Source organism: Aythya marila (genome assembly GCF_965140915.1).
Source record: "Aythya marila genome assembly, chromosome: 4".
Taxonomy (NCBI): Eukaryota; Metazoa; Chordata; class Aves; order Anseriformes; family Anatidae; genus Aythya; species Aythya marila.
The window spans coordinates 14,999,114-15,022,553 of record NC_139045.1 but is presented as its reverse complement, the minus strand read 5'-3'; the positions used below and the strand labels follow the sequence as shown (position 1 = coordinate 15,022,553).

Sequence of the window (23,440 nt, the reverse complement as noted above, 5' to 3'; positions counted from 1 at the left end):
TTGAACTGTCATTCTAAAATTATTTGCTTTTAAATCCAAATCTGTTTGCTTGCTAAATTTTTGGTACACAGATTAGTTACATACTACCTACATACAAGGTTGTTATAGGTGAGTCAAAAAAATACGTAAAATTTAAAGGGAAAATGTCTTTTTTTTCATGAAAAGTCTGATCATATATGTTTGTGTGCTGTGACTCAGGGTCATCTGAAGCTCAGAACTTAATGAACTGCCATTAGAAGAGGAAAAATCCCAGATACTTTTAAAACTCACCCCAAACATTTAAGTTTAATCTCTCCTCTTCATTCTTCATGGCACTTCCTTGTGCCAAAGTAAGTCCTTAAACTGTCTTCTTTCTTCTTTATTCATTGCCCAGCTGACCTTTTCTTGAAGAAAAAAACAGTATATACCTGGTGAGTCTGACTGTGCCACCTTTAGTTAGATGTCATCTTCTCTCTCTCTTTCCACACCGGCCTCAAATAATCTTTGTCAGACATTTGAATTAGGGATATGAATTTATGAAGTTTCTTTTTTAAAATGCATGCATACCGTCAATGAACAGTAATTGCAACATGTAACTGCACACACAAACACAATTAGATCAGGCATAAATGTATAAATATTCCACTTGCTTTTTCAGGAAAGGTTGCTCTAAGTGACCATTAGTCAAATAATAGCACATCTGTTTTGCAAGTGCAATTATCACAGAATCACAGAATCACAGAATTTCTAGGTTGGAAGAAACCTCAAGATCATCGAGTCCAACCTCTGACCTAATACTAACAAGTCTTCCACTAAACCATATCACTAAGCTCTACATCTAAACATCTTTTATGTAATGAGTTTTGATTCTCTGACTCATGAATAACCATGTTTTGTTAGATGTTACAAGTCATCTCACATTCATTTTATTTTTGGTCTACATAATCATAACATATATATCCTTGGTTTAGCGCTGAACGTAGGATTAACTGATACACTTTGAAACACAGGGTTATGAACCAGCAACCTTTGCTTTCATATTTTTCTCGCTTTGTTTTCACTAATTATTATGTGAGAAAATTTAGCATCTCATATTCTAGAGGGCACGTCAATTCTGTTCTGTTATTGGTACATAAAAAAGAAGGTCTTTCTGCAGGGCCCCAGGGAATAGTGCTCTCTGCTCTGAACCGTGGAGCAAATGTGCCCCATTTTCTTGCATCAAAAAGCCCTCTGTACCTACTGAATTGAGCTCAAGGGGTCAGGTTTTGCAGAGCTCTATGTCAGTGCTTGCAACATGCAAAACAGACTTATAATGCCAACTGGGAAAAAAAAAAAAAAAAAAAAAAGAAAAAAAAAAAGAAGTCCAATTGCTTTAATCTTCTCTATTTTCACTACATTCCTATTTTCAAAGCCAAGGACTGTAAAGAATTACATTAAATCCAACTGAGCTAGTGTCATAACCCCATCATTACAGGCACGTTGCCACCATTTAGAAAATATCAACAATTACATGCATACTAAATTCAGTTAGTGAGATGAAGGAGGAAAAATTCTGCTTGGTATTGGAAGATATTTAGAAGTCAAATTAGTTGCTTGGGTAGAACTGCTATTTTCAGGCAAAAGAAAAATGTTGCCCATATGAATATTAAATCAAATCAGGAGTAGTTTAAAGTACATTCACGGGAGCAGTAACTGCAACAAAGCATCTGTACTTTATTCTTTTAAAAATGTATAGCATAATGAATTAGAGAAAACCTGTCCATCTTTTGTCATGATAATCTTAGAAAGGTCAAGAATTTTATTCAGACTGGATTCAGCCTTAATGTAAATCCAGTTTGAAGGCACAGGATAATTTTAGATGAAAAACTAGCTGAATTCAGCTTTCTTGTCATTGTTACAGCAAAACTGGCATTTTGCTGTCTTCAGCCACTGGTTTAAATTGGAAGCCTGGGAAGAATAAATGTATCTAAAGTGGGGCCAGATACAACTGTGAATCTAGTTTAACAAACTGAGAACGTCACGAAGGCAACAGCTTCCCATTGCTCCCTCACATCTCCCCTTAAAAAAAAATAAAAATAATAATAAAAAAAGGTTGGATGAGCTCTAGCAGTTCTCTGACCTTGAGAAACTCTGTGCCCTGGATGTCACCTGGAAAAAAGGTAATTTTTGCTGAATTCAAATGTAACCTAGTACACTGGGCAGGTCTCAAGCATCCTACAGACTTGCTGGCTTTGGCCTTCGTTGTGGGCTTTTATTCTTCAGAATGAACTATTCTCACACATTTCTTCCATCTTTTAGTAGTGATGGGCCTGAGCTGTAAAGTCAGAATTGAGAATAAGACCTAATCTTATCACACATTCATTTAAAAAAGGAGCCTTACTACTGCATTCAGAGTTACCAAATAGATGTGAAATTACTGAAAGATCAGAACGAAGTACTGCCTGGGCTTACCTTGACTGATTAAACATTTGCAGCCAGCAACCTTGAGGCACTGTGCTTCCCAATTCTATCAAGTAGCCAAGTACATAACATTTATATTTCTCCTTGCAAATATTGAGTCCACTTAAAACCGTGGAGCCAAATTACACCAGAAGAGGAAATCACACTGCTCTTTTCCTTATGAGTATCTTTTGATCTAGATTGCCACAAACCAGCCAGCAGAACTTGCTCTGAAAATGTATTTCCCGCCTTCTGCTATCAATAAGGATGATTCACAGTACTTTTGGGGGAAGCAATAACATATAACATTTTGCACATCATAGTGAAATGTACAAGGAACACCCATTTGAAAGGATTACGTTGTTAGCTTTTCCCTGTCACAGTAATGGGAATGATCACTTCTTTTATATATCTTGATGGGACTAAATTTTGCAGCAAACCAACATACTGTGAAATGCAAGCATCTTTCTGCATTGCTTTTGGAAAGAGAGGAGAACCTCTGTGCTTTCGTCCTAACTGCAAAGATGAGCACTATAGGAGTTGGCATTGCAAAGAACATTGTGTCAGATTCAGCTCTATAGGAAAATATAAAAGGTATGTAGGAGACTTTGAGATCTGTTTTAGAAAAGCCAGGGGAATAGTCACAGTTATTGTGCTTCACTGATACATTTAAGTTGTACAGTGGTACGACCAGTTGGCATCTTAGAGTCTGTTGCATGGCTGTCAAAAGAATTTGAGTTGGAAATACAGCCCACATGTCTGCCTGGCTCTGCCAAAGATCAGCCAGTATAATGAGAGTGGCAAACGAAGAATCAGAATAGACCTCTTAATCTGCTGACTACTGCTCCTCCCAGACTGGTTTTCACTGAGTTCTTGTTCTCACCTTCTGTGATTATTTGAAAGGGAAAAGCAAAAGAAGCACCCTGCCAATTAAATTCAAACATTTAGACTGCCCGAATACATTGCACGAGAGAACTGATATTTAAAAATTGATTAGGGAGATATGACTGGTTCAGTCAAGAACAGAAGAAAATGCTTTGAAACAGCAGAACATTGAGAGGATGCACAAAAGCAACCAAAGGAGCTAATGTGCCATGAGAGGTTTTCTATGGCAACCATCTCTCCTGTGATTTTGAGCCCCACAGCATCCATGTCCCTTGGGAGCCCCCACAGCACTGGATGCAACAATTATCTAATCTGGAAATTAACAGGAGCAGCACACACAATTTCAGGCCCAGCATTTTTGCCTGCATGTTGCTGAGTTGTAATATGGTAAAAGCCTAAAAAGTGTCAGGAATAGCTCTCTAGAACATCTGTTTTCACTGAAGGCTTTCTCTGAAACCCATTGCTTTAACTGTAGCTTTCCATTGCTATTTTTTAACTTTAGATCAACCACATTAATAGTGTTGGAACTGTAGAGGACCTTGAGGAACAGATTCATTTTATCTTCCTTAGATGTCCCCTCTGCAGCCAGCTGTATTTTCACTAGGCCAGTCAACCCACTTGAGAGTCAGTAGAGAGAAATGAGCACTTCTGGAGCACAACTCATCTGCCTTTATTTACATTTTCACTCCAAGAAGAAATGAATCGTGCACAAGTAGCTTTTTCTTTCCTCGGCCTAGAAATGTAAACAATTAGTTCAGATGTTGATAAAAATAGGTATATCAGCATTACGTGCTTCACATTTGTACAGTAATACATTAAAAGTGTAATGGACAGTTGTTCTGTCATTGCTTTCCTGCTGTTTCCCTCAAAGGGACTGTTTTATATAATAAAATTCCAGGTGATTTATTTATTTATTTATTTATTTAACCAGAACTGATAACAGGCAAAACAGCAGATAAGCTGTAAGAATCAAATTGCTTACTCATCACAAACCAAAATTTCATTGTGGACAATATACTTCCTAGAACTTCCAATTGTTCTCACTTCTCATCCTTTTACTATACACAAAAACTAAATGATAAGCGATAGAGAAGGGAAAAACATATCTCGTGCTTTCTTACAGGTGCAAAAGTGTTTCTAAAGAGAAACAAAGAGTAGTCTTTATAAAAGCAGTAACAGTATTTCTAGTTGCTTTAATTTTTTTTTTCTTTGTTATTTTAGACTATTACTGACCTGATGTCTATATTTACAGGAAATTAAAATTTGTAAATGTAGTTTACATCAGAGTGCAACACTCATTCAACTCTGATAAGATTATGCCATATACAGCCAAAAAAAAGGAGTCTCAAATATTCCTAGACCATTTTTAAACAGATCAAGAGTAATTCAAATAGCTTTATTTTGAAACAAATAAATTCAATCTGTTTCTGAGCAATTCATGAGGAAGGAGAAATAAGCAAAGTTCATTAAAGTTGCTATTCATTTTATAGTTGGCTTCTGCTTAGCTCTTATTTTAAAAGTTGATGGTGCTTCATTATAAGCTATTTAAACACACATACTCAACAGAAATTTCCGCAGAGGTGCAAGACAGTGAACTCCTCTGAACTCACTGACTTCACTTGCCTTAGCAAAATTAGACTTCAAACCAGTGTAAAACAGATTTTCCTTCTCCCCTTTCCATTCCTCCACAATAGTAGCTGGTGCACCAGATACGTTTGTCACTGGTACAGTAAGAACATAAGGACAAGCAAAAGCTTTAAAAATCAAGCTAACAACTTTTTTCCTATGACAGATCCATCAGATTTGGAATCCATTTCATTCACATTTTAGTGATGATTAAACTATTTATTCTATTGAATTTCTCATGTACTCTGTCAATAATTTTGTGGACATTAATAACCTATCACTGCAAAGGTGCATTAATTAAAGACCTTGTTTTGGCTGAATTGTTACAGTCCTGGTACCCTGCAACAAAAGTGAGAAAAGCAATTTATTTGCAAACTAGAAGCTAAACATCGTCACACTTGGAGCTGGAAAAATGCTCCACTACTTTATTGTAAGGTGTAATTTTACGTGTTTCTGTAATGGCAACACACAATACAATTAATTTCTTTTCAGAAAGTAGGGAAAAAATAGAATAGTCTTCTCCTATCTGGGCTAAAATTTTGCAATCCGTAGTAAATAGTTGCTGTTACACATTTAGTGATTTATTCATCAGCATCACACTGCGAGGGCATTTTGCATTAGCACAGACAAAGCAAGCAAGGCTTGCTAGCATTACTACTTTGCTCAAGAAATGTAAGAAAAGGATTAGATTTTATTTACTTAACCTAGTTGGAGGGAAAGTCAGGAGAATAGAGGCATATTACTATACAGAAAGATTTCGTGAATTCCAATACGAAATGAATACATGAACCCCCTACAGATGGTCAGGCAAGTTATTAAAATGACACTGATTAAATGTTTTTTCCATACGAGGATTTCCTGTAAATGCTAAACAGTGAACTCTGAATCTAATTTCCAACGTTATATTGTTCTGCCTGCCTGGTAACAATTTTATTTATTTATTTATTTATTTTGCATTTTATTTACACTTTAAGGCTTTTCCTGAGCTTAGCTATGAGAAGCCAATGAAAAATTCTATTAAAATCTTATATATCTCAAGCTACTGTCCAAAATATTAGATTGAACAACAAAAGATTATCTGAAACTTGCTCATCACGTCTGTTTTATTCTCAGTCCATATACAATGAAGCAGCTACAATAAACCTGCTAAGGAACAAGGCTGAAGAATCACAACAAGATGTAATCTTATGAAAGATTCTATGAATGAAGATGCAATGTTTATTAAGAATTGGGATAATAAATTGAATTGTTCACATATAGGTGTAGAGGTTGAAAGTACATTTCAGTGGAGACCATCTCTGCTGTGCAATGCTGATGAATATATCAGTATATTCAGTTTAGATTGCAGGGGGAACTGAAAGATAAGACTATTCTTGGAAAGGGCTCAGCACCTTCTAAGACTGCACTTGCAGTTTTTTTGGCACAACTTTATATAACAGCCTTTAGTTAGACACATTACTAGATTAATTTTTGTCTCATTTGAATATGATTAAAAACCTAGCTGCAAAATGAAATCCAGTCATGCAGTAACTGCCTGATGCAAGCACTGTCCGAGGATTTAGCTTTGCTGCATAACCCAGAGGCTACATGGCTACATCATTAGTGTAAGCACATCCTCTGTGAGCTCCTGCAATCTTTTTTTTCCTTTTACACGCACACACACACACACACACACAAAAAATCAGACCAGTAACTGCTTCCTTGCACAGTGCTCCCAAGGATAATACCAGATTCTGATTTCACAATGCCCTCTCTGACATCTTTTACAACACCACATGAAACACATTGACATATCTCAGAAGTGCATGACTGGCAGCGGACACCCACTAAATTGATGTTCATAACATAAATGCTAAATGCATACATTTGCAAACAGACTACTGTCTGCTTCTATGACACAGCTGTGTTTGTTTAATTAATATACAAGAAAGGCTGATACTCTCTCACCCTATGAAGTGGACCAAGCCCATGGAAGTAGGATATTTGGTGCTTTGTGGTTAAGTTAAAAGAAGGAGGTAAAACCTGCTGTTAACTTTTCCTTTGTAAAGCACTTCTGCCTCCAGTGCCACCTGAGGTTCCAGGAAGTGATGGGGGAGAGCCACCAAAGATAAATGATCCTGCAAGTCCTCTCTATCTAGCGTTATTGCTGCTTAAGTGGGAAACCTGCAGATGAGGACTTTTTGGAAAGGTCATGGGGGTCAATCAGAGACATTTTGGTGAAAAGTGTGGGTGTAATTTCTCAGAAATTCTATTAATTTCCCCCACAATAACACCATTGTTTCTGTAAGGAGGATAAATTTAATAAGGCCCAAGAGCTTAACAAAGAAGCTCTAGAGGGATATGCTGGCTTCCTGTGGGTCCAAATCCTCCAGAGAGTTTTTCTCTCTCTCTCTCTTTTTTTTTTTTTTTTTTTTTTTTTAAAACTCAAACTGACTGGAAAAAAAAGGGGCAAACTCCTGAGCAGAAATTCATGTCTGTCATATTTCACTCGACAGTCCTTGACTTTACCACTTACCTTGCTTCTGTTGGAAAGATAATAAATGCCTCTAAGCACAGATGAGAATTGTTTACAGAAGAACCATAGAGCGATACAAGTTGTAATGCACCTGACAGTCTGGCGAACCTTTTTTCTCCAAAGTGGAGAATTTATGAAAGGATAAAACAGAAAGGAAAAAATTCTAACTCTCAAGAGTTGTGTGGTTAGTACAAATACAGAATTTGTTAAAACTTGAATTTGGAGAAATTCTCCTTTTATGCAAGAATGGTACCAGACAGTACAAGGAAAATCTACAACTGCTCACAGTATAGTTTTTAACTTCTGATGATAAGTACAAGATGTTCATAAGCTTTGATAAACCCTAAAAAGTACTAACTTTTATTAAATGGATTTTTTCCCTTTGTTTCTGCTAATAAACCATCCATCAAGAAAATTTCTACGTATTACTACATCTTCAGCCATCACAACAGGGAGATGAGATGGTAACCAGAGTGAAAGCAAAAGAAATATTTAGATAAGACCTTCTGCAAAACAATGTATTTACTTTCACATCATATCTGTATTTGCTTTTTTATTTTAGTGTAATAAAATTTACTTGTATTTACTTGTATTTGCTAGTGGGAAGTAAATGCTATATCATCATGATAGTTCACATTTTGCATTTTAATGCCAGTAAATGGAATTATTGATACCAATGTTGAGCAAGGATTTGGCAGCTATGGAAATGTTGAGCCAACTAATCTTACTTCAGCCTACTGAGTTCTGACATAACATTGTGTGTCTCTGTGGTTTCATTATCAGTAACAAATTGCTGGGTCTGTGTAAACAGTGTGTATCAACAGGGTTTAAGGTCCTGGCTAAATCTGAAGGAGCCGAGCTATGCAATTAAGTGTTAGTCATTTTTGCTAGTGTGGTGTTTGTAAATCTTTGTAAAATCTTGGGAAAGTCACATAGCAAGCAAGCTGTCTTTTATTTACTTATTTTCAGCCAGTATTGTGCCTGAGAAAAGCGTAATTCCTCTGAAAAGGCATAAAAGTAGCATTATGAAACAGCCTCAGTAGCCCTTCTGCTTTACACAACACTGACATACCTCACCTGAAGTCCCGGGTCAGGACTGGGACATTCCACTTGAAAAGACATGGGAACCCATTTAAGAAAATTCACGCATGAGCACCAAATATAATCAAAATTCTAGAAAATGTACTCAAGGGAAAACAAGAAATACAATTAAGTTTAGATTGTAGACAACTGAGCGAACAGCACCAGGTATTAAAATGCTGACACAAAGAGGAAGGTAATAAACTGTTCTCCATATTTAATTTGAAAATGAAACAAACAAACAAAACAACACCAACCAATGGGCATAAATTGAAGCACACATTTGTACTAGAATGAAGTCTACTGGAAGCTGAGAAAAACAGACTAGGGAAACAGCCAGGAATAGTTTATCTACAGCTAAATAAGGAGTAGATTGCTTTCTGTAGTCCTTTCTCAGTCACTTTTTCTTTGCTTATGACTCAATAATAGGAATATTTCAAATGAGGTTACTCATTTGGGCTTGGAAGGAAGCAAGCTTTGCTTTCTTGAGCAGAAGAGAGAGGACTAACAGAAAGAAGAAGAAAACAGGACAACAGCACAAAGGTGGAGAAACCAGAGTTTCTATTTTCATTACAAAGAAGATCCTCTCTGTCATGAAAATGAATAAATGCCTTGAACCAATAAGTTATCTACTAAGTTACTTATTCATATTATCTGTTATATTTATTACCCCCAAAGCATTTACAGTAATGACTCTAGAACAGTGAAAGCACACTCATATGCAGAAACCACTGCCATTGGTTCTGGGCCCTGTATTTGTCAACGGTGGCAACAATGAATAACATGCCCTGGCCTACTTTTTTTGGGGGAGGAAGAAATTAGAGTTATTTTCTTCTCCTATGATTCCTGAGCCACGGTAGAAGACAGAAGCAGCTCTTTGCTTTGTGTGTTTCACAGCCACAGACTTCAAAATGACAATTGATTTTCTAGAAAGAGGAGTCATAAAACTTTTAAAGTTCAGATAGATTAAATCTGCTGCACTTCTTCAAAAATCAGTTGGGATACTTACAGCCATTTGATTATTCAGATAATTTATCTTTGGTTCATTTTGTACCCTTTTTTCTTTATCTCTGTTTCTTTAATTACATATCCTTAGACCACGGCAATTATAACAATCCTGTAACTGCTCTCATTATTGCTTCCTTCAAGATCTGCTTGAAATTCTTACATTTTCTTGAGGTCAGACAAATGACACCATAGTTGTCCAGATCACTATTTTGCAGTGCCACACAAGGTTGGACATGATAAGGATTAGAAATCGAACAGAAAATAAACAAGATGAAATGCACTGAGGAGCACTCAAAAGGCAATATCAGGCTACAATTGAAAACCTTAAGTATTGGATTTGTAAGACTGTAAATTTTTTTTCACGGTCCTGAAACAAAAAGTAGGAATGTTCTGACAGGATTTTCAGATAATGAGCAGGTAAGAGGTATTGCCAATCTTCGAGAGAATTAATATATTATGCTGTAAAACTATGAAATAGAAAAGGAATGAAGCTCAAATATACACTGTGCAAGATCAATTTCTGGGCAAAATGCCCAAACTTTTTACAAAGTTGGGAACTCAATTTGAAATGGCTAAGGATGAGAATGATTTAGAAAATCAAAAATCACCAAGAAACACAAAGGTGGCTGTAAAAACAGAAAAGGTAGTATCCCTTTAGAATTGCAGAATTCTAAATTGTGCACAATTGCACAATACTTCAATACTTTTACACCACTGGTAACAACCTACAGTAAAGAAGATACTTTACAGTAGCACTGGAAACATCAGTACGACTGGAGCACTGATGAAATTTCACCTAGAATATAGCTTTTCAAATAGATAAACTGAACTGAAACAAGTATAAAGGCCTGCTTAGATGGGGAGAGGAATTGAAAGTTTGTTTTGAAACGGAACCTAAAAAAGACTGACTTGATTAGTCAATTAAAAAAAAAAGGAGGCTGAGGGTTAATATTGTTACTTGTCTAAATATATTTCTATCAGTACAAATGTAGATAGGTACAGAGCAATCGTGAATAAAATGCAACAAGAAATTAGAAGTTTTGATTTTTGATATAGTCAGATGATGACACAGCCTTTCAGCAGAGACTGGTATGGGAGTCCCTGAGAATAGATTGCTTTTAAAAAGAGGGAAAATAGAAATCTAATTAAAAGGTATAGCAATCAGCAGGATAGAAGTAAACTCGGCAGATTTAGCACCACAATCTCCTATCTACAAGAGAAATTGGTAGCTGTGGTAGAATGCCCATATCACCCATGCTGGAAGCAAAATACATGGTACAGAAAGGAAGCCAGTAGCAGAGGCAGGAGAAGATAAAAAGAAAATTAATCCAAATACTTTACATTTATATAGTGGCTTTTCAGGTTTACATGAAGAAAGAATGTGTTGGTAACTCCTTGCAACTTAAGTATGTTTCCCCTGTGTAAAAATAATCAAAGCTAGACCACTCAGATATTAGTTTCACCAAAATAACTGTCAAGACATTATGACTTAAAGACACAAGACCTACCTACAGCACTACAATGAAATAAATTTTAATTTGCACTTAATTATAAAGAGTTTGCTAAAACTAATTCATTGCATTTTCTCTTTTGCCTCCATAAAAACTTAATACACTATAGAGGAAAGATAGTGAGAGAATGGAACTGCATAACAACTCAATAACACTGTTTTAAAACAGCTGGCAAACACGTAAGACAGTATTCTCCTGTTCACAACCTCTAAAATGGATGAACACTGCTATGTTCATCAAAACTGCTAAAGAAAAAGAGGGATGAGGAAAACAATGAAAAAGAACATGGAAATACAGTATAAACATTTCTGACCTAACTACACATGAAAGAATTTTTCTCCAGATGACATGCACTTGCTAATGCAAGCCATTAAGAGACTGAGGGGAGCAGTTTTGAGTGACCCTAAACAAAAGCATTCATTAGACAGTACGTTGATAGATGTGAGTATAAACTGTATGTCAGAAACTCCCTGTGCATCTCAAAAAACATAAGCTAGCATAATGCTTGTACGATCTGTCATCTGCTCCATCCTGTAGCTTTTCCAGCATTTTACGTAGACAAAAATTACAATGCTGATAACTATATTTTTATGGTACTATGTACTACTTTTGTTCTTAGCAAAGAGTCAACCTGTAATAACAAATTGCATTTGATTTTATTTATTTGATTTTATTTGAATCCTGTTTGTACAACACAATTTACAAGCTTCTCTGTTCTTGGCGATTCTCTGTCCCATATAGTAATGCAGATATGTGATCAAGTCTGGTAAACTGATAGATTGCACTGACATAGAAAAAAAAAAGTTTCGTCAAATAGCTCAGACATTGAAATTTTTAACTCAAGTATCATAAATCAATATTATGGAAAAAAATAACATTTAAGTAAAAATGTTTGCCAGTTCATATTACTGTATATTATGGCTCATACTTAAATCTGAATTGGGGAAAATTAAATATGTTGAGCACATTTAAATGCTGTTCTCTGTAGGGTAAACTGTGCTGTTTACAGTAAAAATCCAATACTAAATTATTTGGTACAAATCAGCATAGACAAAATAGCGTTAGTGGAGGAACGTCAATATAAATAAGCAAAGAAACTAGACATTTACACAAACTTTTTCAAGGATATTTCCAAAGTTAAGGTTTGTGAAACAGATAGTGATCATGCATATTTTTGTAAGATTAATTTTGACTTTGTTTTGTTGAGAGAGCAAATGTAAAACTATTAACATCTTTAGTTACTGTTTTCATGGTGGAGATCAATTATTTTTGTAAAACAAGATTTCACGTTACATGTATTTAAAGGTGTCATGCAAGAATGCATTTACCTAGACAAACATTCTTACTGGAATTCTGGTAAATTCAAATAATTGAACCTTAGGATAATATTAACTTTAATAAATATGAACATATTGACGGAACACATTTGGTTTTCAGATTTTCCTTGTCTAAGAATTGCAAACACATTGATTTCTCTGTCCATTATTCAGAGAACACCCCCTACATACAGAAATAAAGGTGTCTTCCTGATTATAGAAACATATACACATAACAGAAAAACTCTTTTCAATTTAGCTTCTGTGTACAAATCCAAGTAATCATTTCAGATATACTAAGTACATATTTAGAAAACAGCTTTATGTGTGGGAGAAAAATTGTATTTCCAAATTAAGAAAACATACATAATTTAAGAGGTAATTGACCAACAAATGTTGTGTGTGATTCTGTTTAACCCAATTACGTATGTCACTTGTAAAGTGGGAATGTCGCTAAAATCATCATTACTGAGGCAGTATAAATAGCAATGAAGAACAATTTAGAAGCTTGCTTGCTCTCCTGTGATCTTCCCTTACAGATATCATAAGAAAAAAGGAGAGGACAAGAGTCTTGCTACAAAGCATGAAGATTCATTTTAGATTTGAGGCATACACTTCTGAAGGAAGCACTTAGCTCTGCCCAAAAAAGATTCAACTGTATAACCAGGTCCTTAGGGACCATATTTCCAAGGAAGATCTAGGGGTAACAAAACAGCCATTCATCCTTCAGCACTAGGCCAATTGCATACCATGCTAATGCTGTCACTTTCCCAATGAGAAAGAAACACAAAGTCTTAACAAATCTGGACATGAAGAATGTCACTGCATTTTGTCCGGTAATATAACAGCCAGCAGCAGCCTGGCTCAGTGCTGTTGTGTAGTTTATTCATCAAAACTGAAACAATCTTAACTGGCAAACTTCCACGCTCCGTTCTATGGCACAGCAGGATGTGTAAAAGCTACTGCCCTCAGCTCCATTTCTGTGATAAGCAAAATAATGTGATAGACAGAGCCCCCTTCATATTTAACTGCTGCTTTTTTAGAATACTCTAAAATACATATGATTATTAGGACCATCCTGAAATCTTCTGAGCCTTAAGAATGCAGGAACTGAACGTTCATATTACACGTATTCTCTAAGTACTCTTATCAATTGCACTTGCACTCTCAGTACATATCAATTTGCAGCAAATGGAAAAACTCCAAGTGGACAGTTAAAAGCAGAAAAAGAAAGCCAAATTCGAATCCAACTTGAATGTGGCTTTGACTTGGGTTTCTGACATTGCACGTGAACATCTTTACTGGAAAGTGTTCTCTTCTCATTTCACATACAGCTTAGAAAAGTCTTCATTTCATCCCACTTTGGTACAATTTACAAGACTTTAGGAAAGTTGCCACAGGAGGAAAACGGTTCCCATACGTGACTTTGTGAGACAATAAATTGAATGCTGTATTTGCATGTGCAGCAGCCCTGACTTTGCATTTTCCCCTTCCTGGGAGCTGGGTGCATTTCAGCACTCTGCATTCCCTTGCTACCACTACACCAAGCACTCTTCAGTGGGCAGTCATAGTTTAGTTACTCTTTCAGAAAGGGAAAGCATTGGAACACAAAGCTGGTGGTGCTACTTCATCTTTGTTCCTTTCTGAGGCTATTATGAGCAAAATCTCAGAAATTTCCCTGCAATTCTAAAAGGGTCAACAGTTCACCTGTGTTTTGATTGGGCCCACATACCATACAGTAGCTATCCCTACAAGGTTATTCTACTCAACAAAAATATGTATCGTTACCTAAATTTTGCTATGAGAGTTTTAACTTCTCTCATTTATGCTCAGAACTTCTAGCTGAACTGTTACCTGCACTGAAGACTAATCTTCCCTAGGAACGAAAACAGGATGAAAACAGAATAATTTAAGTAAATACATAGTTGGCAGAGGGACATAAGTTCAAGCCACATGGGGGAAACTGCTGTGCAAGAACTGAAGCAACCCCATTTGCATCCATATAACACAGATGGAAGTTCTGCGGGTATAGGAGAAATAATGTGTTCACATAGTACGAGATTAGTCAGAAGAATCACTTTGTACCTGGCACAGCAGCATGTGACAGATTGATCAGAAATTCTTATATTTTCTTTTTTTCAGAGAGAGAGAAACCCTGCCCATGTGTTACCACTGTTTGCCATACATATTCCTCTGAGGAAAACGCATTTTGTGCAAGTCTTAGACCTGAATACTAATTCAACCACAAGCACAAAAAGTCTAAGTTTCCCTTTGAAAAACTGTGGTAACATTTAAAATGTAATTGCTTTTGGAAAATGACAACTAATTATCCAAAAGCAAAACGCACATTAGGCACTTAAATAATTAAATGCCAATCAAAATAATAAAAGTGTCACTTTTCACTTTTTGCTTTCAGAAATCATTTTACTTCATTTTAAAATTAATCTATCTACGTATAGTGGCACATGCATTTTGTGATTATGCCTGTTCACATAAAATAAAGTCTTAATAGATCATATTATTTCTACCTGCAGACTTTCTGCTTGCATCCTTCAACTACAATTGCTACTTTTAAAGGTATAGATATCACTATTACTACAAGTTGTTTCAGCCTGCATTTGATTTTATGTGCTTGATTTTATGTGCTATGAGTTTCTGTCCATTGCTGATCACTAGAACAATTATTTCACTGTGTTATGAAACTGTAAATCAGACATTATAAGGTTGTCTACACAGAGGAAGTGAACCATGTTAGCATTAGCATTGTGGAGTCTGAAAATGTGGTTCCCTGTTGAGCTCTAAGAATTTCTCATCTGAAGGATGTGTACTATTTCCCTGTATAATCTGAAGCAGATTTGTTATGAAGCAAGATTAAATAATATTAATAAATACATATAACTCACAACAGATGTTTTTAACACTGAAGAAATGTAGGTTAAGTGCACAGTTAAGATTGTGTTCAGCACTATCTTCCCTAGACACATCATTCCTAGTTCTTTACATCAGGTTCTTTAACATCTCATCTCATTTGTGAGGCTAACTCCCACCTGCAACTCCCCTCAGGATCCACCACTTAGCTCCACCTTGCTCCAGATGCTAAGCATGGCCAAGAGAGGAGCTGCTCAAGGCTTCCTTATCACCTCTTTATCATCTCTTCCTGGCAGAAAGACTTATTCCCTATGCATTTGTCTTTACATACTCATTCCCTGTGGTAGGGCATTGGTATTTCACGTGATATCATCCGGAACTTAATTTCTTCTGCTTATCAAGTTATCAAAAAAAAAAAAAAAAAAAAAAAAAAAAAGATCAAACATGGAAACAAGTCAGTGCAAATAGTGAAACTAAGAACAGGCTCCTTGGATCAGTGCAACAGTCTCCTTCACAAACAAGTACAAATGTTTATTTTAGGGAGTCCTAGCTATCTTTTCACATATGTGTTGGAATAAATGCATGTACGTTGTAGATTCACATATACAGCCTGCATATATTTGGGTACATATAGAGAGATTCATATTAAAAGAATTTAAATAATGTCTAAGTATTTGTATATATTTTATAAGGATGTGTAGGCAAATGCATGTGCATACATAGTGCATATTCTCTGTGAGGGTGCAGGCACAGGTGAGTGTGTGTGTATATATACAGGTATATTAGGACTGAATATCTCTGAGGGGGGAACAGAAATATGGCTGCATTCTCACAGATAAACTTTAGAGTTTGTGCACAGGTAACTACGTATATATTGGTCTCAACACAACCACATCAGAAATCGTTCTCGAACAACAAACTGGGATTCACAGTAATCAAAAGAAAGGTTTTTCCCCAGTTATATTAATGCAAAACTCTACTCAACAAGATACAGATGGACTACTGCTACTCATACTGCAATAGCATATTTTAATGATTTGGGAGAATAAAATAAAATATACTGTACTTCAATACATTCAGAAAAAAAATCCCTGTTCCAAACGTGTCCATTACTATACCCATAATCCATTCTGTTTAAGCACTGGCCCTATTCACTGAGCATGACCATATGTCTTCCATTAATTGGCTATAACAGGGTAACAGTAGCTACTGTAGCTGTGGCTGGCAGATTGTTTCCACTAGATAGTTAATGTTTGGTCCAAAGTCTTCCATTTCCTGTCTCTACTGAAATATATAACTTTTTTTCTATTTTATCTAATAATTTACCCTCACCTGTTCTGTAACTTGAGTGAGATATTCCACTTTTTTCTTATTGTGATGGAATAAAAATATTTTGCTTTTTAAGAAAGAGCAGAGATTTTCTGGGACAAAAATTTAACACAAAGAAAGAAAAAATTAGAGTTCTAATTTGTCACCATTATAGTCCCTGCTGAAAAGCAGGTATAGCATTATGGGAAAAGAAGGCTTTGATGTGACTGAATTATGTGCTTTGGGAAAATACTGGGCAGAGCTTGTGTAAAATTCACTAGGCAGGTAATGCACTGCATGCATTTGCAGCTATCCAGTACACTGCCTAACTTACAGCCATTAATTTAATCATGTTATAGAAAACCCATTACTCTTCTTACTCTTCAGTCATTTAAAAACCAAGGATTGTGAACCATTCCATTGCCATGTATATTCATGTGATTGAACTTCTTTATTTGGCCTATAGCCCTAATTTAATGAGGCTCTCATGAAATTCTAGTCCAGTTCATTCGTTCACTCATGAGGTACCCTGCATGCATCATCTCAATTGTCTCCTTCAGGTGATCTACAAGACTTCTTTGAAGCTCCCTCCTCCGCTCCCTGAGTGCCTGTGTTTAATTTCCATGGACAGCAGAGGGCACAGTGAATCTCCTGGTCACATCTTGTAGCGTAGATGTATATCAGAGGACCAGAGCTACAACCAGGTATGCATACAGTTTATAGGTCACAGGTATAGAAACAAGTCATATATAGAAACATGTCATAAAACCAAGATTCAGAGTTGCCTTCAACTTTAATATTTATTGATTTGCTTGAAAAGCAGAAGTATGACTATTCATTGTGCAAGGCAGGGATTTTAGCAGCTGATTTCTGAGGTATTCGTTGAGCTCTTCTTGCAATACAGTTTGAACAAGGTGAAGAATGGGTGGATAAACATCTCCTTGTTGCTTCTATAAAAGAAGAGACAGAGGTTGCCCCCGTTTTAAATATCCACAAAGCTCATCATTATGAAGTTGCCCCTGTGCTTTGATGCTAGGTTGATACCACTGTGGTTATTGGAATCATTTTCAAGGGAAGGAAATGTGCAAGAAAAACTGTCATGTATTATTGCCATGTGAAAATGGGGAGGTGAAGCAGACATTCAGCAGATGCTCTCACTGGCCTGCCTCTTCCTCCTCACCTTACTATATTCATTCCTGAGGTTCAGAACAGAATGTTGTTTAAGAAATGGGTGAGCGCTGACTGTTTCATAGGAGGTTTTTTTCAGTACACCACTTTTAATTTTTAGTAACACTAAGCAGAACAACCATAAACAGAAGGAATGACTTTTTGATGACAGCTATGAATTTGTTGGAATTTCCTGTATCACAGTAAGAAAATGAGAAATATATCCAAATATCATTCCCTTTTACAGATTTATTATCACTAAATCATATTTTATTGCTGTTCTATGAAGACTGCATTTAGATACTTGTGCTCATAGAAAACCTCCTCACTTTTGGCAATTTCCCTTTTTATCTCTTCAATCGCAGCTAATTTCTGCCTCATTATTTAATATAATTCCTCACTGATGAGAATCTTAAGAGGGACACACTTTACAACATCTCTCCATGAAAAGAGAATGTAAAAATAAGTATGAAAGTAATCGAGTCCAGCAGAAGAAGGACAGGTATTAGAGCCTCAGCCCTCAGTTATTTAAAAAAAAAAAAAAAAAAAAAAAACTACCCTCATTTATTCCACTGAGGGACTAAAAGAACCAAGGGCATCTTATGTTAAGAAAAAAAAAAAAAAAAACATTATAAGATTGATTTTGATTTAATAGAACCACCAGCTCCTCGTAAGGATAAAAGATCAAGGCCAGGAATTAATATTAAAACTAACCTGTTAAAAGAGACTCAATAGACTAATGACTAACAACTAGATTGGCTATAGTTCTGGTTTCTGACCTGAGAACATTTATGTGGTATCACCATCCTCAAATATATCCAAGGTAGAAAAATTAAAACCTCTGCATCCTAACAGCCAAGCAGAAATCATTTTAGAACACTGCAGTCCTTCCTCATTCACAGTATGCAATCAATCTTCTCCTCCAATTTATATCCCTAACCTCATCTCATACCAAGCATCCTTGGCACTAAAATGTCACTAGAAAGAACTAATGAACAGTCAAGTAGCCATTTCTCAAGAGACCTCTTGCTTTACATATTTTTATGTTCATGAAGCACAGCTGTCAGATCGAGCCTTCAGTAGCTTAACAAGCACCCAGATCTTTTCTCCAGGTTCAACAGTTGCTTGCAGACCAGTCTGCTTTCAATCCATTTGGGGGGCTGAACTCTTGCTTCTTCCCTAGAAGCAGTCTTTCAAAATTATCTCAACTAGATTTCAGTCAATGCCACGTAAGTTTTTCTCTGCCTCTGAAGGAATGGAATTAATTGAAGGCTTTGCCTTAATTCCTGAAAGTGACTTTGCAGTTTACCTCACAATGCATGAAAAATACATGGTTTCTAACTTCTTAGTTAGGGATGTCAAGGGATCATATAATAATGGCATGGTCAGCAACTTCAGTACTACCACCTCACAACCAACATGAGACTTGTTAGACTGTAAACCAAATAGAAATACTGTCATGGCTAAAAACTTTTATGGACCAAGGGAAAAGGGCATGAAGTAGGAAAGGAAGAAATGACAAGTTTGATAGTACCTACTGTGGTAGCCATTCCCTCAGTGATGTATCACTAAGAACACAATCCCTACTAAAGAGAGGAAGTAAAGTGGGTGCTTAGAGCGGGTCACCCAAAATACTGAGGCTGATGAATTCTGTTGATTATAGACAGAAGGAAAAGTAATTCTAACAGGATCCCGTTAGCAGCTGCTCAAAAATTCTGTGCACACACAGCGAACCTGTGGATTTTCTGGCACTGTTAGCAGATAACCTCAGAAGTCTGCAAGCAAGAAGATGTGGGTCCCCTAGCAAGCACTTTCTTAAGATAACCACCACAGAGAAGCCACCCCAGGTCTCATGATAAAGTATAATTGCTGAACTTCCACTAATAGTACGCCTTCCCAGGGCTTTGGGATTTGAATACCCCCACCATTCAATGGTGGATCTCCAAGAAATAAAAAGAAAAAATATGAAAGGGGAGTCAAATTACTAATCAAGTCAGTAGTTCGCTACCACAAACTTAAATTGTTTATAACACTACACAGACTAAAGCCAGCAGCTGAGCTGACACCTACCACCAGAGCAAAAGAGACTTTCAATTCTTACATCCTCCAAAGCCATTTTCAGTATCAGAATTGACCAGATGATATAGGAAATAGGAGCGTGTGTGTGGGTGTCTCTCTTGGAAATGTTGCTGCTGAAACAAAGGGGTTGAGGTTTCACAGTGGTATCAGGACATCATCCCCATAGTATCTCTTTCCAGATGGCAGGACACCACCCCTAGAGTATCTTGTTTCACTTGTAAAACACTGTCATAAAATTTAACACTACCACAGAGGCAGAGAACATGCCAGGGAGGCTCTGCTGGGTTGAAGCATATCCAAAATATCTAAGCCTCTGGCATCTGTAAAATCTGTCCAGAAATTCCATGACAAGCTTCTCAGCAATAGCTTGCTGGGATATGAAAAGTTATCTTCTCACTTGCTCCCTAACTCTTTGATTTTAAACCCACTTCTGCGTGCAGCCCACATTAAGTCAGATACCACCAAATTACACATTACCAGAGAATGTGTCCCCACTCAGGCACATGTTGCTCCATTAGAGTGCAATTAAAAAAGTCTACAGACAAGCAGCACAGAGGGTAATTTATTTTTGAAGACCTAAACATGCTTTGCTTTTTAAGCAAAATACTTGTCCATTTTTCCAGGAGCTTAATTAACTTTTATTTAATTAAAGAACAAGAATACTAGCAGTTAAATGTCCATCTGTAATACATTTTAACACCAAGAAATACATCAGACATACTTAGGAAGAAAAAAACAACAACATAGAAGCATAACTTAGGGGAAAAAAAAAAAAAAAGAAGCAAATTTCACCAGTGAGCCTGTTTTGACATAAGTATAGCAGGGAACAAAAGCTGCCAAACAGAACAGGACTAGAACACAACTACAGTTTCATACTGAAATAAGTTTACATCAATAGGTCTGAAAAAACTTCGATAGTATTGTAGGAAAATAAATTCTGACTGGTCCTTCAATAATTGCCATCTGGAATTAGCTCCTAATTCTCTTGCCCAGCAACAAAGTCAGTCATGTTTGAGAATGGACAAGCTGACCAGTTTTTAAAAAGATGGTGAAGGACAGTTCCAAGTTTATTTCTGTGCTCAATTCTTCCCTGAGAAAGATAATATCAGTACTCTCTCCTCACATTTTTATTATTTTTTTTTTTTTTAAACTTCGTTATTTTGAAGTTGGAGATCAATTACAACAGCATATATCTTGAGTGTACAGGCATTGACAGATATGATGGCCAAAGACTTGATATACACCAAAAAAAAAAAAAATCAAGCCCTTTTTTATTTTACTGAACCTAGAAAGTATAAATGTGTCAATGTGTCTTGGGCTTAAAGAATGAAGATAGTTTGAGGCATAAGAACAAAGTGGACTTTTAAAAATCCCCAGCTACAAGGATAAATATAATCTTTTGAAAGCTACCAAGGCAATTGTACACACACTGTAAAGTATAATGTTTGGTTCACTGACTATTTGTCTGATCAGCTCCTTACATCAGATCAGCCATCGCTTGCCAGGAGCTATCCACAGAACCCAAAGTTTCATCACATCTCCGTTGTTTGGTTCCAGCTATACAGAAACCACAGCTCTATTTGTCAAAGCATTCTGGAGAAAGGTTACAGTTGGAAACTTTATGAGAAGAACAGTGTGGATTCACCTCTGTGTGAATACAGTAAGCGTAACTTCACTGGAAAATGCAAGCATCAACATATCCCAGAAAGATTCCCCATTTTGTCCTCTCCTCAGTACAAGTCTCCAAAGTGAAGGTGAGACAAAATGCGAAACTGATATGACCAGCAATTACTCATCTTTCTCATCTTAGATTACATATTACAACATAAATGGAAATAGCAGCTTTTTTTTTTAAAAAAAAAAAAAGTAGTGAAATATAAAAGAGAAAGTACAAACTGTCAAACCAAAAAAAGCAGAGCCATTTCACTCCTCTTACACATCATTAAATGGTTAAGTTCACCATCAGTCCTGGATAATGACTTGCTCATTTCTTTTGCCAGCAGAAATCACATCCCATTTCTGGGTGGATTATTGATAAAAGTCCTGGTTATAAGGAAAACAATTGCTTCTTCCATTTCTTTCTACAAGGTTAAGAAAGGACTGAACTCTTACAGAAGTAAAATATTTTCATCAGATTTCACGTAGATTTTTTTTTTTTTTACAGTAGCAAGTTGAATTAAGCAAACTACTGATACTGTGATAGGAAGTTGATTTGATCTGTTCTTCATCAGCCTCACAAGGTTGCAGTGATTTACTGACACAGACATTTAACTCTTGCTTTCTCTTTTATTTCAATAAAATCTTGACACTTGAGCCCATTACCTCAGGGCAGAGGCAATTTCACCAAGGAACTGGAGAGAAACACCTGACTCAGTTTGTTAAGCTTTCTCTCTCACTCTTTTGCCCTTAATAAGGCCAACAGATCCAGTTTATATATAAAGTACAGACCGATACTACCTAAACAGTAAAAAAAAAAAAAAAATCACCTTGATGAGGTGCCCGTTCCAAATTCCTGTTAATTGCTGAAGGCTCATGTTTTGCACTGACTTTTTACACTCAACTTCCACCCTTCAAATCCCCACATGAAGTCTGCCTTGCTGTGGATGAGGAAGAACGTCACATGCGAGCGAGGATCCTGTTGGCAAGTGTGAGCTACCACAGGGCTACGTGCTGCAGCGCTCCCCTCACTTGCAACCCTCTCTCTAAGCCCATCCACTGTAGCCAGACTAGCAAACCAGAGCAGAAAGAAGGTCACTGCTACCCTGCAGCACATGTAAACTACATTATGGAAACATCATGCAGGTTCCTTTTGGATAAATGCAGGCATTGACATCCTAGTCCATAAGATTTCCATGCAAAGCTGGCATCTATCAACTTCTTGCACTTTATCACTGATACATTTCATCCTTAGAGAAGATGAAAAACATACTTTATGACACTGCCATCGATTTGTTATTTTCAGTTTTCTCTCCAGATCTGTATCTTGCAGAACCACTGTAAGAAACATTCATTTTGAAAACTTACCTGCATAGCAGGTGCTTCACAAGTGCAGACTGGACTTGGATCTTCCAGCAGGCCCTTTTTGAACAGCATATGCAGATGAGATAAGACTCCCCTGAAGAATAAGACAAGACATTTTAAGGGAATCATAATGCATCAACATGGAAATAAAATGTTGGGCCACATTTTCCATTTCCCCTCATGTTTTTTTGTTAATTGGCATATTTGTCAAGTCAGCTAATGCAATGAAAAATACATGAGTCCCACATGTATTCATATGCATGAAGGTTTGGAAGTTTGCACAGCACTCTCAGCAAGCAATTAAGAAATACGGATGCTTTTACTTAAAATACCTGTCCTCATTCTGAGGAATGTACAGGCAGCCTACTGTATGCTGCAGAAACTCATCAAGAGGGGAGGCAGGGGACAACAGCTGTTGTCCTTGTAGCCAGGCAAATCTCAAAACGCTTTCTCATGGCCGTAGTTGATCTGTTTAGCAGAGCCATAGAGAAAGAAAATCTTTAACTCTATAAAAGGCTCAAATTCTTTTGCTGCAGAAAGGAAAACGTATATATTCCCAGTAAGCCAACAACAGTTTTTACTGTGAGCCATGACTTGTCCACTGACAGAAAACAGCTCCTCACAGTGGAGGTTTTTGA

At 36.6% G+C, this 23,440-nt stretch overlaps 1 protein-coding gene across 3 annotated transcripts in view; it reads right to left on the bottom strand.

Moving 5' to 3' along the window:
• Nucleotides 1-347: 347 nt before the first annotated feature.
• Nucleotides 348-23,440, bottom strand: part of YTHDC1 (YTH N6-methyladenosine RNA binding protein C1) — an 83,751-nt gene continuing 60,658 nt past the window's right edge. For all 3 annotated transcript variants that reach the window (XM_082759410.1, XM_082759415.1, XM_082759419.1), the window contains 2 exons: nt 22,806-22,896; nt 348-378 (listed from right to left, as the gene is read on the bottom strand). In XM_082759410.1, the coding sequence (XP_082615536.1) occupies nt 363-378; nt 22,806-22,896 (107 nt within the window). In that variant the 3' untranslated portion in view covers nt 348-362. The remainder of the gene's footprint in view (nt 379-22,805; nt 22,897-23,440) is intronic.